The sequence below is a fragment of the Engystomops pustulosus genome, chromosome 3 (genome assembly GCF_040894005.1).
Source record: "Engystomops pustulosus chromosome 3, aEngPut4.maternal, whole genome shotgun sequence".
In the NCBI taxonomy this organism is placed as follows: domain Eukaryota; kingdom Metazoa; phylum Chordata; class Amphibia; order Anura; family Leptodactylidae; genus Engystomops; species Engystomops pustulosus.
The window spans coordinates 135050964-135063387 of NC_092413.1; the positions used below are offsets into that span (position 1 = coordinate 135050964).

The window sequence follows — 12424 nt, forward strand, 5'->3', positions numbered from 1 at the left end:
CCTCACAGGGGGTTGTTTCCCCCTGGGGTTCTTATAAATTCCCCAGTTACAGGGGAAAGCTTGTTAAAGAAAATAAAACCGCAAAAATGTCCCCTAGGGTCTTTTATGGTCTCATGGGAGGCATATAAAGTAAAAACACACACACAGAAAAAAATTTTAATAAATATTCAGAAAAAAACATTTACATTTCCCAATATAATAATAATAAAAAATATCCCCACTATACTACAAAAACATTGAAACATCACCATAGTTGGCTTGTTTGCACAAGCCATGCACAAGATATATACATATTATATATCAAAACGACCAAAACAAAATAAGAAATTCATTAACCCCTTAACGCTCTGCGCCGTAGCTTTACGGCGCAGAGGTATAAGGGATGTATGAAGAGGGCTCACGGGCTGAGTCCTCTTCATACAAAGGTGGGGGTTTTTGCATTTTGCACAAAACCCCCACCGCTAATAACCGCGGTCGGTGCTTGCACCGATCGCGGCTATTAACACCTTCTTTGCCGCCGGCAAAGTCGCCGGCGGCGTTTAAAAGACGGCGATCGGTTGCCATGGTAGCCTTGTGTCTTCTCTTGACACGAGGCTACATGGCAGCTGCAGATTCGTTACAATGAGCCAGTGGCTCATTGTAATGAATGTGCTGCAAAAATGCCATATATTGCAATACAGAAGTATTGCAGTATATGGTAGCAGCGATCTGACCATCTAGGGTTAATGTACCCTAGATGGTCTAAAAGATAGTTAAAAAAAAAAAGAAAAAAAAATGTTTAAAAAATAAAAAAAATTAATAAAATATTAAAAATTCAAATCACCCCCCTTTCCCTAGAACTGATATAAAACATAACAAACAGTAAAAATCACAGACATATTAGGTATCGCCGCGTCCCAAAATGTCCGATCTATCAAAATATAAAAACGGTTATGGGCGGCGGTGACCTCCGAGGCGGGAAATGGCGCCCAAATGTCCGAAATGTGACTTTTACACCTTTTTACATAACATAAAAAATGAAATAAAAAATTATCAAAATGTCGCACAGACCTCAAAATGGTAGCAATGAAAACGTCGCTTCATTTCGCAAAAAATGACCCCTCACACATCTCCGTGCGCCAAAGTATGAAAAAGTTATTAGCGTCAGAAGATGGCAAAATTTTTTTTTCTTTTTTGTACACATTCGTTTTATTTTTGAAAATGTATTAAAACACAATAAAACCTGTATAAATTTGGTATCACCGCGATCGCACCGAACCAAAGAATAAAGTAGGCGTGTTATTTGAAGCGAAGAGTGAAAGTCGTAAAAACTGAGCCCACAAGAACATGACGCACGTGCGGTTTTTTTTCAATTTTTCCACGTTTGGAATTTTTTTTCAGCTTCACAGTACACGGCATGTTAAAATAAATAACATTACGGGAAAGTAAAATTTGTTACGCACAAAATGAGCCCTCACACAGGTCTGTACACGGAAAAATGAAAAAGTTATGGATTTTTGAAGTTGGAGAGCGAGAAATGAGGCGAAAACCCCTCCGTCCTTAAGGGGTTAATGATGTTCATTTTGAGTCAATTTGAAAACGAAAAAAAAAAATATATTATTATATATATATATATATATATATATATATATATATATATATATATATATATAATATATATATGTATATACACTATAAATTACCACAAAAATCTTTTAACCTTTATTACGTTTAACTAGTCCTATGTGCTCCTAAAAGAAAGCCGCTAAATTTGCTAAAAATGTGCAAGTCTTTAAATGAGACCTACCATGAGGAATCCTCCACCAGAAGTACAGTAGATTCCTGCCTCTGCCCTTTTCTAATTTAATAATCCTGGAACCTAAACTCACTTCTTAAGACCGTTATTTTATTAATATGTAAATTAACTGCAGAGGCTACTTGGGCGTGTACTAGCCTTGCCGGGCACTGGGAGCTAAGGCTACACCATGCTCTAGTAGCCTCGGCAGTTAATTAGCATGTTACTAAAATAAAGTTTTTTAACAAGTTAGGTTAGGATCCAGGGTTATTAACCCCTTCCCGGGCCGAGCCCTCTCCATAGCCGGTAAGTCTTTGCTGCATATTGCAGCAAAGGCTTACCGGTAACACCCGCGATCGGTGCTAGCACCGATCGCGGGTGTTTTCTCCGCGATCGCCGCCGGCAATGCTGCCGGCGGCTTCAAAGAGATGGCGGCGCCGCCATCTTGTCGTGGATCGCTGCTCCCCGATGACGTCACGGGGAGCGGCGATCCGTCGCCATGGTAACCTCGGGTGTTCCGAACACCCGAGGCTACTTCGTTTTAACCCATGCATTACAATGTGCTAATTTTTTTAATGTATGAAAACATTATAAAACCTATACAAATTTGGTATCCACGTGATCGTACCGACCCAAAGAATAAAGAAGACATGTCATTTGGGCCGCAGAGTGAAAGCTGTAAAATCCAAGCCCACAAGAAAATGTCACAAATGTGGTTTTTCACCATTTTCACAGCATTTGGAATTTTTTTCCCGCTTCCCAGTACACACCATAGAATATTAAATACCGTCACTATGAAGTGCAATTTGTTACGCAGAAAATAAGCCATAAGCTCTTTATGTGGAAAAATAAAAAAGTTATAGATTTTTGAAGTTGGTGAGTGAAAAATGGAAGTGAAAAAACTAAAAAAGGCCAAGTCGTGAAGGGGTTAAATTACAGATTGGCAGAAGGAATCTACTAGCACATGTACTTCTGATAGTAGATTCCTTGTGGTAGGTTTCCTTTAAAGCCTTTTCAGGCCGCATCATTAATGGGTTGTAGGGCTGTTCCAGTTCCAGCAAATAAATACTATTGTTCATATGATGAAAAATTGTACAAGTTACCAACATACTTTCTGTATATACACAGGGAGCTTTCCTGTTACTCTCATGGTTTTCAGGATTTTTTAGGTTTACTTCAAGCGGACAGAAATCTGTCCAAGGTCATGTGATGTCACACAGCTCTGATTACTCTCTGTAATATAATTACCCCTTAATGTGATCCAATAACATTTCTGGACATTTGAAAAAAAAAAAAAATTTGAATTGGGAAGAATTGGTCAATAGTTGCCACATTTACTCCTAATCTCAGAGATATCTGCACATATATCGGAAATGTTTCCATCCCCCCGCCCCATTCCTTGCATTAAGCCAATTAAAGGGATTGTCCTAGCTAATTTACTCCGGCAAACGGCAGGCACGACTGCTCCGATAACTTTCACTTTAACATATCCAGGTGATTTTCTCGTGACACATTGTACTTCATGTTAATTGAAAAATTGTGGTGGTAGGTTTTGCAATCATTTATGAGAAAATCAGATATTTGGTGAAAAATTGGAAAAATTCTTGATTTTCGATATTCCGAATGTTCCACTTTTTCCACACAGTCATAACAGCAAAACAACTTAATAACTAACATTCACCAAATGTCTACTTTATGAGGATATGATTTTTTTTATGCATCCTCTCATTTTTGTAGGACATTATGGGGCTTTGAACTTTAGCTCAGGTTTCAAGTACCTTTGAGTGGTAAATAAAACTAAATCCCCATAAATTACCCCATTATAACACCCCTCCATGTGCGTAAAAAAAACTAATTTTCTGCAACATTAGATGCACTTAACAAATACTTCATTTTAGTGGGTCTGTAGCGTATTGATGAGATTTTATTAACTTTTGAATGTATGGAGGAAAATAAAATTTTGGTTCCCTTTCTATTTGTATAATTGGGGCGTTGTACACCGTACACTAAAAATACTATATTATCTTTATTCTATAGATCACTATGATTACGGTGATACCTCATTTATATATTTTTTTTCATATAATTTTACTATTTTACTGGGAAAAAAAACTAATATAAAGAAATATGATACAAGGAAACAACGAGGGAAAGCCGGGGCACATCCAGGTACACAACTTTTCAGGGACACAACTTTTATTTTTTTTGGTTGACAGAGCTAGTTTAGGGCTTATTTTTTACATGTTGAGTTGTCCTTTTCAGGGATACTATTTTGGCGCAAGTAACTTTTTTTTGATCACCTTTTGGAACATTTTTGTGAAGGGATTTTATGAAAAATTTATATTTATCGGGTTTTATTTTTATGGCATTCACCGAGCGGGTCCAATAATGTTTTGGAGTTATTGTACAGATTACGGACACTGCGATACCAAATATGTGGGGGGGTTTTGGCGATTTTGTTTTTTTCTCTATTAGATGTGTACAGGGAATGTTTGTGTTTAGGGGACTTTTACTTTATTTAATTAAGTTTTATTTAATTACAAAAACTTTATTAAGTGTTTTTTTTTTTTTTAACAGGTTGGCTTGAACAAGCGATGCTTTCATTGCTTGTTCAAGCTCTCATTCAGATAACACAGTGTAATACAGTGTTACAGCTGGGTCCTTTTAAAAGGCTGGACCTGGTCCTGGAAGAAGATCGGCCAGCCCTAGGGCACTGGCAGATCCCGAGGCTGCCATCAGAGCATAGGACCCCCCTGTAAGCGCCATTGGGGTCCAAATCACTGGAGATGCCCTTACACTCCGAAGTCAAGGGGTTAAGTAAGGGGTTAACAACTGCGATTAGAGGAATCTCCGATCGCGGGTGTCAGAGGCGGGTGTCGTCTATAATATACAGCCGACACCCGCAGCTTCTGGTGCCAGAAGCTTGACATAATAGTACTGGGAAATGCAGGAACGCACCTCCCACCATGCAGTACTACTACATAATCACATGTCGGGAAGGGGTTAATGTAGTAAATATCTCAAATACATCTTGTAACCCGTAGTTATGGGAAAAGCATCAGCCGGAGTTCATTCATGCTAAATTATAAATAGGCTTATAAAAAGATAAGATTTTGATGGTAAGATGGTTGGAATGGAAAGTTTTAGACATTTTATAACACTGCTTGTTCACCTAAATTCATAGCCAAATAAGATATTCAAGGATATATCCTAGTGCAGTCCATTTTTCCTTTAATTAATATAATTAATGCTACCATAAAGCTTGAAGCATATTCAGCTTATAAAATTACAGAAATGTTAATAAAATATTTTCATCTCTTTAAAGAAAGGGCCCATACCCTTAAAGTGTTACCTTTGTTCCAGAAGCCTTTATCTTTTCCACATAGTCCCAAACAGTTTGTGGAGAAATCCTGCCACCTACTTGTATGCTTTCAGGAAGGTCCTATAAGAAATACAGTCCACAGGTAGTTATCAATATATGCATCGGATCGCTATGCGCAATAGTCCATCGTCATGTGTTATTAAACTCTATACTGCAATAGGCTCACTTTATACATGAACAGGTGTCATACAGGAAGCTCCGGACTCCACTAAAAAAATTACTTATACATTCTATACCTTTCCTGCAAGACGTGCACTACAACTAAAACGTCTAGGTTCATATAAAAGGTGCACCGGATTATAAAGCGCACTTGATTATAAGGATGAATGACCAGCAGGTGGAAGACCTGTGCACAGTTCAAGGCAGCTGATGTCAGTAAGTACGGTTCATATATAAGGCGCACTGGACTATAAGATGCACCTTTGATTTCTGAAAAAAAATCAAAGGATTTTTTGTGCGCCTTATAGCCCGAAAAATACGGTGCACGTGGAGCTTCCTGAACTGTCCAAACAGGACTAATCAACCTCAGTTGAATGACTCATATACAGCAACTGGGGATGGTGCAGCGATTGATTACTTCTGCCTGTCGGGAACAACAAGGTGATTACATCATTCTCTTGAGCAGTGCATACTTAATGTAAGAGGAAAAGAGCAAAGGCCCTGCACAGAAGCGACAGAGCTTCATTATCATCATTTTATTATTTTCAGCAAAACCACTCAGCTCAGGGATTAAACAAGATATACTTCTGCATCAGCATAGCTACAGCATTCTCAATGTATGTTTGGTTCATAATGCATGAAATCAAATGGTAGCTTTTCCTATGAAAGTCTTTAGATTAATAATATAGAGCTGAATATATAGATTTCTTACATGAGTTGAGTGTACTTTTCAAAATGAAAATCATCAGAAGAAGCTCTTTGTTAACTTAATATTTGCACATCTCAAATGTCTGTATAAAATATCCTACGTAAAATAGGATGATTTCCAATTCCAATGAAAAAGTCATTTCTTAAAACTTGAGAAATTACATTCATATCTCGTGGTAAGGATAAGTTGGGCAGATTCCCAAAGTAACCTTATGAAACTTTCTTTAGAAAGTTTTCCATTGTATGCTCACATCATGTATACTGTGCAGATGGAGACAAAAAAGCAAGCCATTGTCTGTAAGGATAGGTTCAGCATATACGCCAGTAGCTTTACAGCTACGCTGAAGGTATCCAACGTAGTCACTGAACGTATCCAAAAAAACAAGACATGAATGCAGCCTTAGGCTACATTCACATGGCCGCATGGGGGACGTATATACGGTCGACGTATATATATATATATATGCTGTAAATACATCCCCCATAGAAAGCAATGGGCGCATGGCGCTATAGTGAGCGGACATGTTCTATCTTTCTCTGGAATACGGTGCAGTGCGCCATACATGGCTACCCCCTCCTCCTCTCCCGGGCGCCGACGTGTGCCCGCTGTGCTACGGTACGGCAGCACAGTGTCGTGTGAATATAGCCTTATACTATCACTTTAGATATGAGGCTCAGGAACAGGCAAAATCAAAACAAAGAATTAATACAAAAAAAACAGTATGTATATTTATATATAAAAAATTCCTGACCTCTGATAAATGCTCCAATGACCCAGATACAGGGTAAGCCTTGATGATAATTTTCGCTACTGAAGGCATATTAAGAAATCCTTTCCAAATGTAGGTTAAACGAGCTAAAAAAGTAGATTCATCTTCAGCTGCGTCCGTAATAAATGATTCAGAGCTATATAGAAAAAATAACACAATATACATTTGAAAAGGACATTAAAAAAATGTAAAATAAAACAAGATTTTGGAAACTAAAGATCAGGCTAGTTGTTCAGAAATTACGGCGCAATGAGAGAAGGGAAGGAATGGGAGTCCAGTATTCCTTATAGTCACAAATTGTCTAAGAAGCTTTTCCCTCTGCATCAACGTCTTTCAGGTATTCAATGTAGATGTGGGACAGTACCTTAAATCTGGTAAGCGATGTAATAACAAGGTAAGATCATCAGGTTCTTCATGTGTCACTGGCTCTGCGATGTTCATGTGGATCCCATGTTTCCACTTGCGGTATGCAGCGGGCGGCTGTGTGAGTTACTATTTCCTCCAGATGGAAACTCGATCGCAGTGCTTTTGGTTCCGCTTTACTCCGTAGTGGTCCGTATAGGAAAGAAAGGGATACGGAAAAAATAGTGCAGCAGAGCTTCTATTTAGTGAAGAAAATGTTTTAATATTATACTCACAAAAGTAGATTAAAAAACAGGCCTTAAAAATAGATTGTGGTGCACGTTCGGCGTCAATACCCTGGGTATTGACGCCGAATGTGCACCACAATCTATGGGTACCAGGGTACCCTGGGTACCAGGGTATTGACGCCGAACGTGCACCACAATCTATTTTTAAGGCCTGTTTTTTAATCTACTTTTGTGAGTATAATATTAAAACATTTTCTTCACTAAATAGAAGCTCTGCTGCACTATTTTTTCCGTATCCCTTTCTTTCCTATACGGACCACTACGGAGTAAAGCGGAACCAAAAGCGCTGCGATCGAGTTTCCATCTGGAGGAAATAGTAACTCACACAGCCGCCCGCTGCATACCGCAAATTTAAAAAATGTAACTTATATCAGCAGGATGACAAGGATGCAAACAAAAAAAAAAAAAAAGATGGGTCCTTAAAGGGAACCTACCACCCCGATTCTACCTATAAAGGTAGAAGGGGTGGTAGGTGGATGGATAGGACGCGAGGAGAGCACTTTTTTGGGCCAATCCCCATGTCCCAGGTGTCTTTTAGAAAACTTTATTGCAGGTTTATGCTAATTTTTTTGTGCGGCTACTCGGGCGTGGAGTAGCCGGATATGAGGCTACTAGTCTACGCTACGTTACTCCGCCTACCAGGTAATCTTCGGCGCGCAGCTCCTGGTATCTGCGCGCCCTCGTCCAAGTCCCCCGGCTACTGCGCATGCGCAGTAGTTCCGGCCCTGGAGCCACGGCCGCGCAGCCGAAGGCCTGCTTTCTGCGCATGTGCAGAACGCAGGGGACCCGGACGAGGGCGCGCAGCTACCTGGAGCTGCGCCGAAGATTACCTGGTAGGTGGAGTAAATTGGCTACTGGGGGGTGGAGTAGCCGAGACTAGTAGCCTCAAGTCCGGCATAAACCTGCAATAAAGTTTTCTAAAAGACACCCGGGACGTGGGGATTAGCCCAAAAAAAGGGCTCTCCATCCACCTACCACCCCTTCTACCTTTATAGGTAGAATCGGGGTGGTAGGTGCCCTTTAAGGTTGAAAAGTGTAAGGCCTTTAAGGGTTTGAACATGCAACACAAAGTAGAGGATGATTAATAGCAATGACACCGCCAAGTGGACCTACCCTCCCTCTGGGTATATAAACCCCATAACTATGCTTACCTAGCTGTTGAGAAAAATGCATCTTTTGGAGAGTCAGGTTTGTCTGTTTCCAGCATATCTACGTCCATAGAGCTAGGTTCCATTGCTGCAGCTTCTGCTATAATATCAGCTTCCATATCTGATTGCTTACGCATGACATTGGCAATTGGTTTTGTTTTCTTAGGTGATAAATCTTCAGCAGGAGGGGCCATGCGCCCTTTAAAATAAAAACAACTTTCATTGTAATTAAATGTATAATTAAGGAATACACAATTTCCACTATGTGTACACTGCTATATTGCAATGTAACATAATCTCCTGTTACTTAGCTGAGCTTTTTCTGCAGGTCATCTAAGTTTAAGGACATTATTTGCACTTATTTGTAGGCTTTTAGCAACAAGACCCCAATAGTTCTTAATAACAGTATCATTGTGCCTCCAATAATACAATCTCCACAGAGTGCATTGTGAGTACTGCAATGTGTGTTTTACTTACCTGTCCTCACCTACTCTCCTGGAGATAGGATATCATCATCAGATCTCTTGCACTGTACAATAGACCACAGGCATATAGCCATTGTGTCCACCAAATTTAACTGGGAATAAATTTACACCAAAAGAATCCTTCCCTAGATACAGGTCTACAGAGATGGACAGTAACAGCAACATCCCTCATGTAATACAGAAATGCTTAGAAGAACAAACCTGTGCATATTTTGCAATTTAAATCAAAAAGATGATTCTTGTGTTGTGTTGTTGTATCTGATGTAGATTCTACATGATCTTCTTTTTCTTTCTGAACTTCTTCTTCTTTCTCAGGTGGTTTAGCAACAGATTCCTGTAATGTAGTACACATTGAAGAGTACATTAAAAGTGTTTAGGCTTTAAGTTGTTCTGTAAAAGAGGTTATGAGAATGTAATTGAGATTGCTGATCACACTGTCCATGCACAATGCATTGTGTCCGGCCATCAGAGGTTACATGCTGATGTAAGGTTATGGTATGGGAGTAGATAATAAGAAACCCATCCTCTGATAGTTAAGCTGTTTAAATCAGAAACACTGGCTAGTAAAGGGCATACCAAGTAGGTAACCGACAACTAAAAATACCACATAATTTGTAGCTCATATCCCAAGAAAAAAGGACTTTAGAGAAAATCCAGCATCAGCAAAACCTGGCATTATAAACCATGGACACTTACCGTATTTTTCGGCCTATAAGGCGCACCGGAGTATAAGGCGCACCTCTAATAAATGCCTGCTAAGACATCTAGATTCATATATAAGGCGCACTGGAGTATAAGGCGCAGGATCAAATGCAGTACCTAAAAATGACCAGCAGGTGGCAGACCTGTGCACAATTCAAGCCAGCTACACTTCCTGGGAAACATGTCTTCAGCGTGTCAGAGAGCTTGGATCTCAGAGGTATGGCTGCTGGGGGTTAATGCAGGGTGATGCAGCAGGGGTTAAGCGGTCTCCCTCTGCCCCTCCTCCTTCCCTCCTCAGCCAGGGTGTTATTCCTGTGGGGTTCCCTGTAGCTCCCTCTCTTTACCCTGTTACAGGGCTGTCAGGTATGGGGGATTTCTTACTGATGATGATGATGATTGCCTCGTGGTCGGCACTATGGCAGCTCCGGTCTCTCCGTGCTAGGGGAGGGCAGGATGGGCACAATGTTAGTTGTGGTGCCAGGGCACTTCAGGAGCTAGGGACCCTGTATACTGTGTGGGATGGTGCAGGACATTTCTGGGGTTGGAGCTATTAAACACTGGTAAATGTACAGTACATCTTGTCTGTAGTACATTTCTGTATAAGTTCATATATAAGGCGCACTGGCCTATAAGGCGCACCTTTGATTTCTGAGAAAATTAAAGGATTTTTGGTGCGCCTTATAGGCAGAAAAATACGGTACTCATAGATTCAGGCACCGTGCCAGTGGTAATATTCTGTTACAATTATGCCAATGGGCCTGAAAAACTCTAAGAGGTGTTACCAGATCCAATCAGTGCTGCTTATTCACAGGCTGTTACAATGAGCAGAACATGTTTCACCCAACCCCCTGCTCTCTCTCCCTCGCTCTGCCTGTTTAATATATTAGGAGCAGAAAATGCAGGGGGAGGGAAGACCTGCTCTGCTCCTTGTAACAGTCTGTAAAGAGATATCACTGAGGGGGCTCTGGAAACACCCACCAGAACCCGTGAAGGAAGGAGGACATGGATAACAAATCTAAGAAGATTACCACAGTCACAGTGCCTGGATCTGGGAGTAAGTGTCTCTGGTTTATTATTATGAATTCTGATAGTATATTTTCTTTAAGGAGGCATCCAGAAGGAGTTTCCCAGATATTAGTATTTATGGCCAAATCGTTGTCCGTGATTACATCAATGAATAATGGTGCCCACCCAGTTTGTGTTTGCTTTGTATAGCCCGTGAGCCCTCTCCATATTCCCTTAAAAGACTTATGACGTACTATTACATCATAAGCCATTTCTGTGTTGTTTTTCCCCCATTTAAGTTAAAGGAAATAAAAAAAGGCAAACCAATGCATCTAAAAAACACACAATCACACACTTTTTGTTATACAAATTTCCTAGAAAAACAGCGTAGACTCAGTAAAGCTGTTATTTCAGCTATTTGAGACTGTAAAGGTACAGCTGTGTTAACTTGTCCTTTTTAAAATACTCCAAAAACTTTAAAGAATGAAAAAAATGGAACATGGGTATGAAGAGCGGTACCTCAACATCCATGGCTTCCGGCTCTTTCATGGGAGCTTCACTTTCTATTTCAATTTCTCCTTTATGAGTAATTTTGGTGATTGGACGCCGTTCAACTTCACGCTGTTCTTTTTCAATCATTTCAATGGTCTGAACAGGGAATGAAAAGTGCATATTAAAATGGCTAGAGCAGCAAGATTACTTGTGACCTGGGATATAACTGCATAGTGAAAGCATACAATGACACATAAGGATAACAAGAAAAGCACTGCTGAAAACTACTGAAACCAGACAGCTAGTATAGTGATACAGGCAGTCCCCGGGTTACATACAAGATAGGGTCTGTAGGTTTGTTCTTAAGTTGGATTTGTATGCAAATCGGAACTGTATACTTTATCATTGTAACCCCCAGCCAAATTTTTTTGGTCTCTGTGACAACTGGATTTTAAAAATGTTGGAATGTCATTAGAACCAGGATTAAGAATAAATCTTAATTGCAGACGCCTGTGATAACTGTTATAGCGGTTTATTGTAGCCTAAGGCTAAAGTACAGTAAATTACCTATATCCAGAGTAACTAGGGGTCGTATGTAAATCAGGTGTTCTTAAATAGGGGACCGCCTGTATAGCATTATTGCAATTCATTCCGTATCCTATACAAAACATGTTGCAGATGTCACAGCTTCAAAAGTGAAACTTGTAAAGTCATTGATGAAGTCATTCCACAATGAATTTCAAACGAGAATAATAAGTGCAAATATAGTCTTACGTGTCTATTTTCTCTTTGTCTCCATGCTGCCAGCTCTCTTGAAGCCAGTTCCTCCGGAGTCATCTTGATCAGATGCTCAGGGCTGATGTCTCCTTTCAGTACTCTCTTGTACAGTACCTGGAAGAGTAAGAAATGTATATGCTATCAGACAAATATAATCCAGGGATGTAACTACAGTGGTGGCAGCCACAGCAGCCGCTATGGGGCTCACAGTGTCATGGGGTCCCAATATTGTACAGCATTATATGTATATAACATGTTTGTGATGTATATCTGCTGTATGTGTATATGGTGTGTGGTGTGTATATATTGTATTTGTGTATGTATGCTGTATGTCTGTTTATGCTCTATATGTGTGCAAAATTGTATAAATGT

General features: G+C 39.9%; 1 protein-coding gene across 2 annotated transcripts in view; it reads right to left on the bottom strand.

The window, feature by feature from the left end:
* Positions 1-12424, bottom strand: part of PHF3 (PHD finger protein 3) — a 47588-nt gene that overhangs the window by 4135 nt on the left and 31029 nt on the right. For both annotated transcript variants that reach the window (XM_072142196.1, XM_072142198.1), the window contains 6 exons: positions 12050-12166; positions 11303-11431; positions 9278-9410; positions 8595-8790; positions 6776-6929; positions 5127-5216 (listed from right to left, as the gene is read on the bottom strand). In XM_072142196.1, the coding sequence (XP_071998297.1) occupies positions 5127-5216; positions 6776-6929; positions 8595-8790; positions 9278-9410; positions 11303-11431; positions 12050-12166 (819 nt within the window). The remainder of the gene's footprint in view (positions 1-5126; positions 5217-6775; positions 6930-8594; positions 8791-9277; positions 9411-11302; positions 11432-12049; positions 12167-12424) is intronic.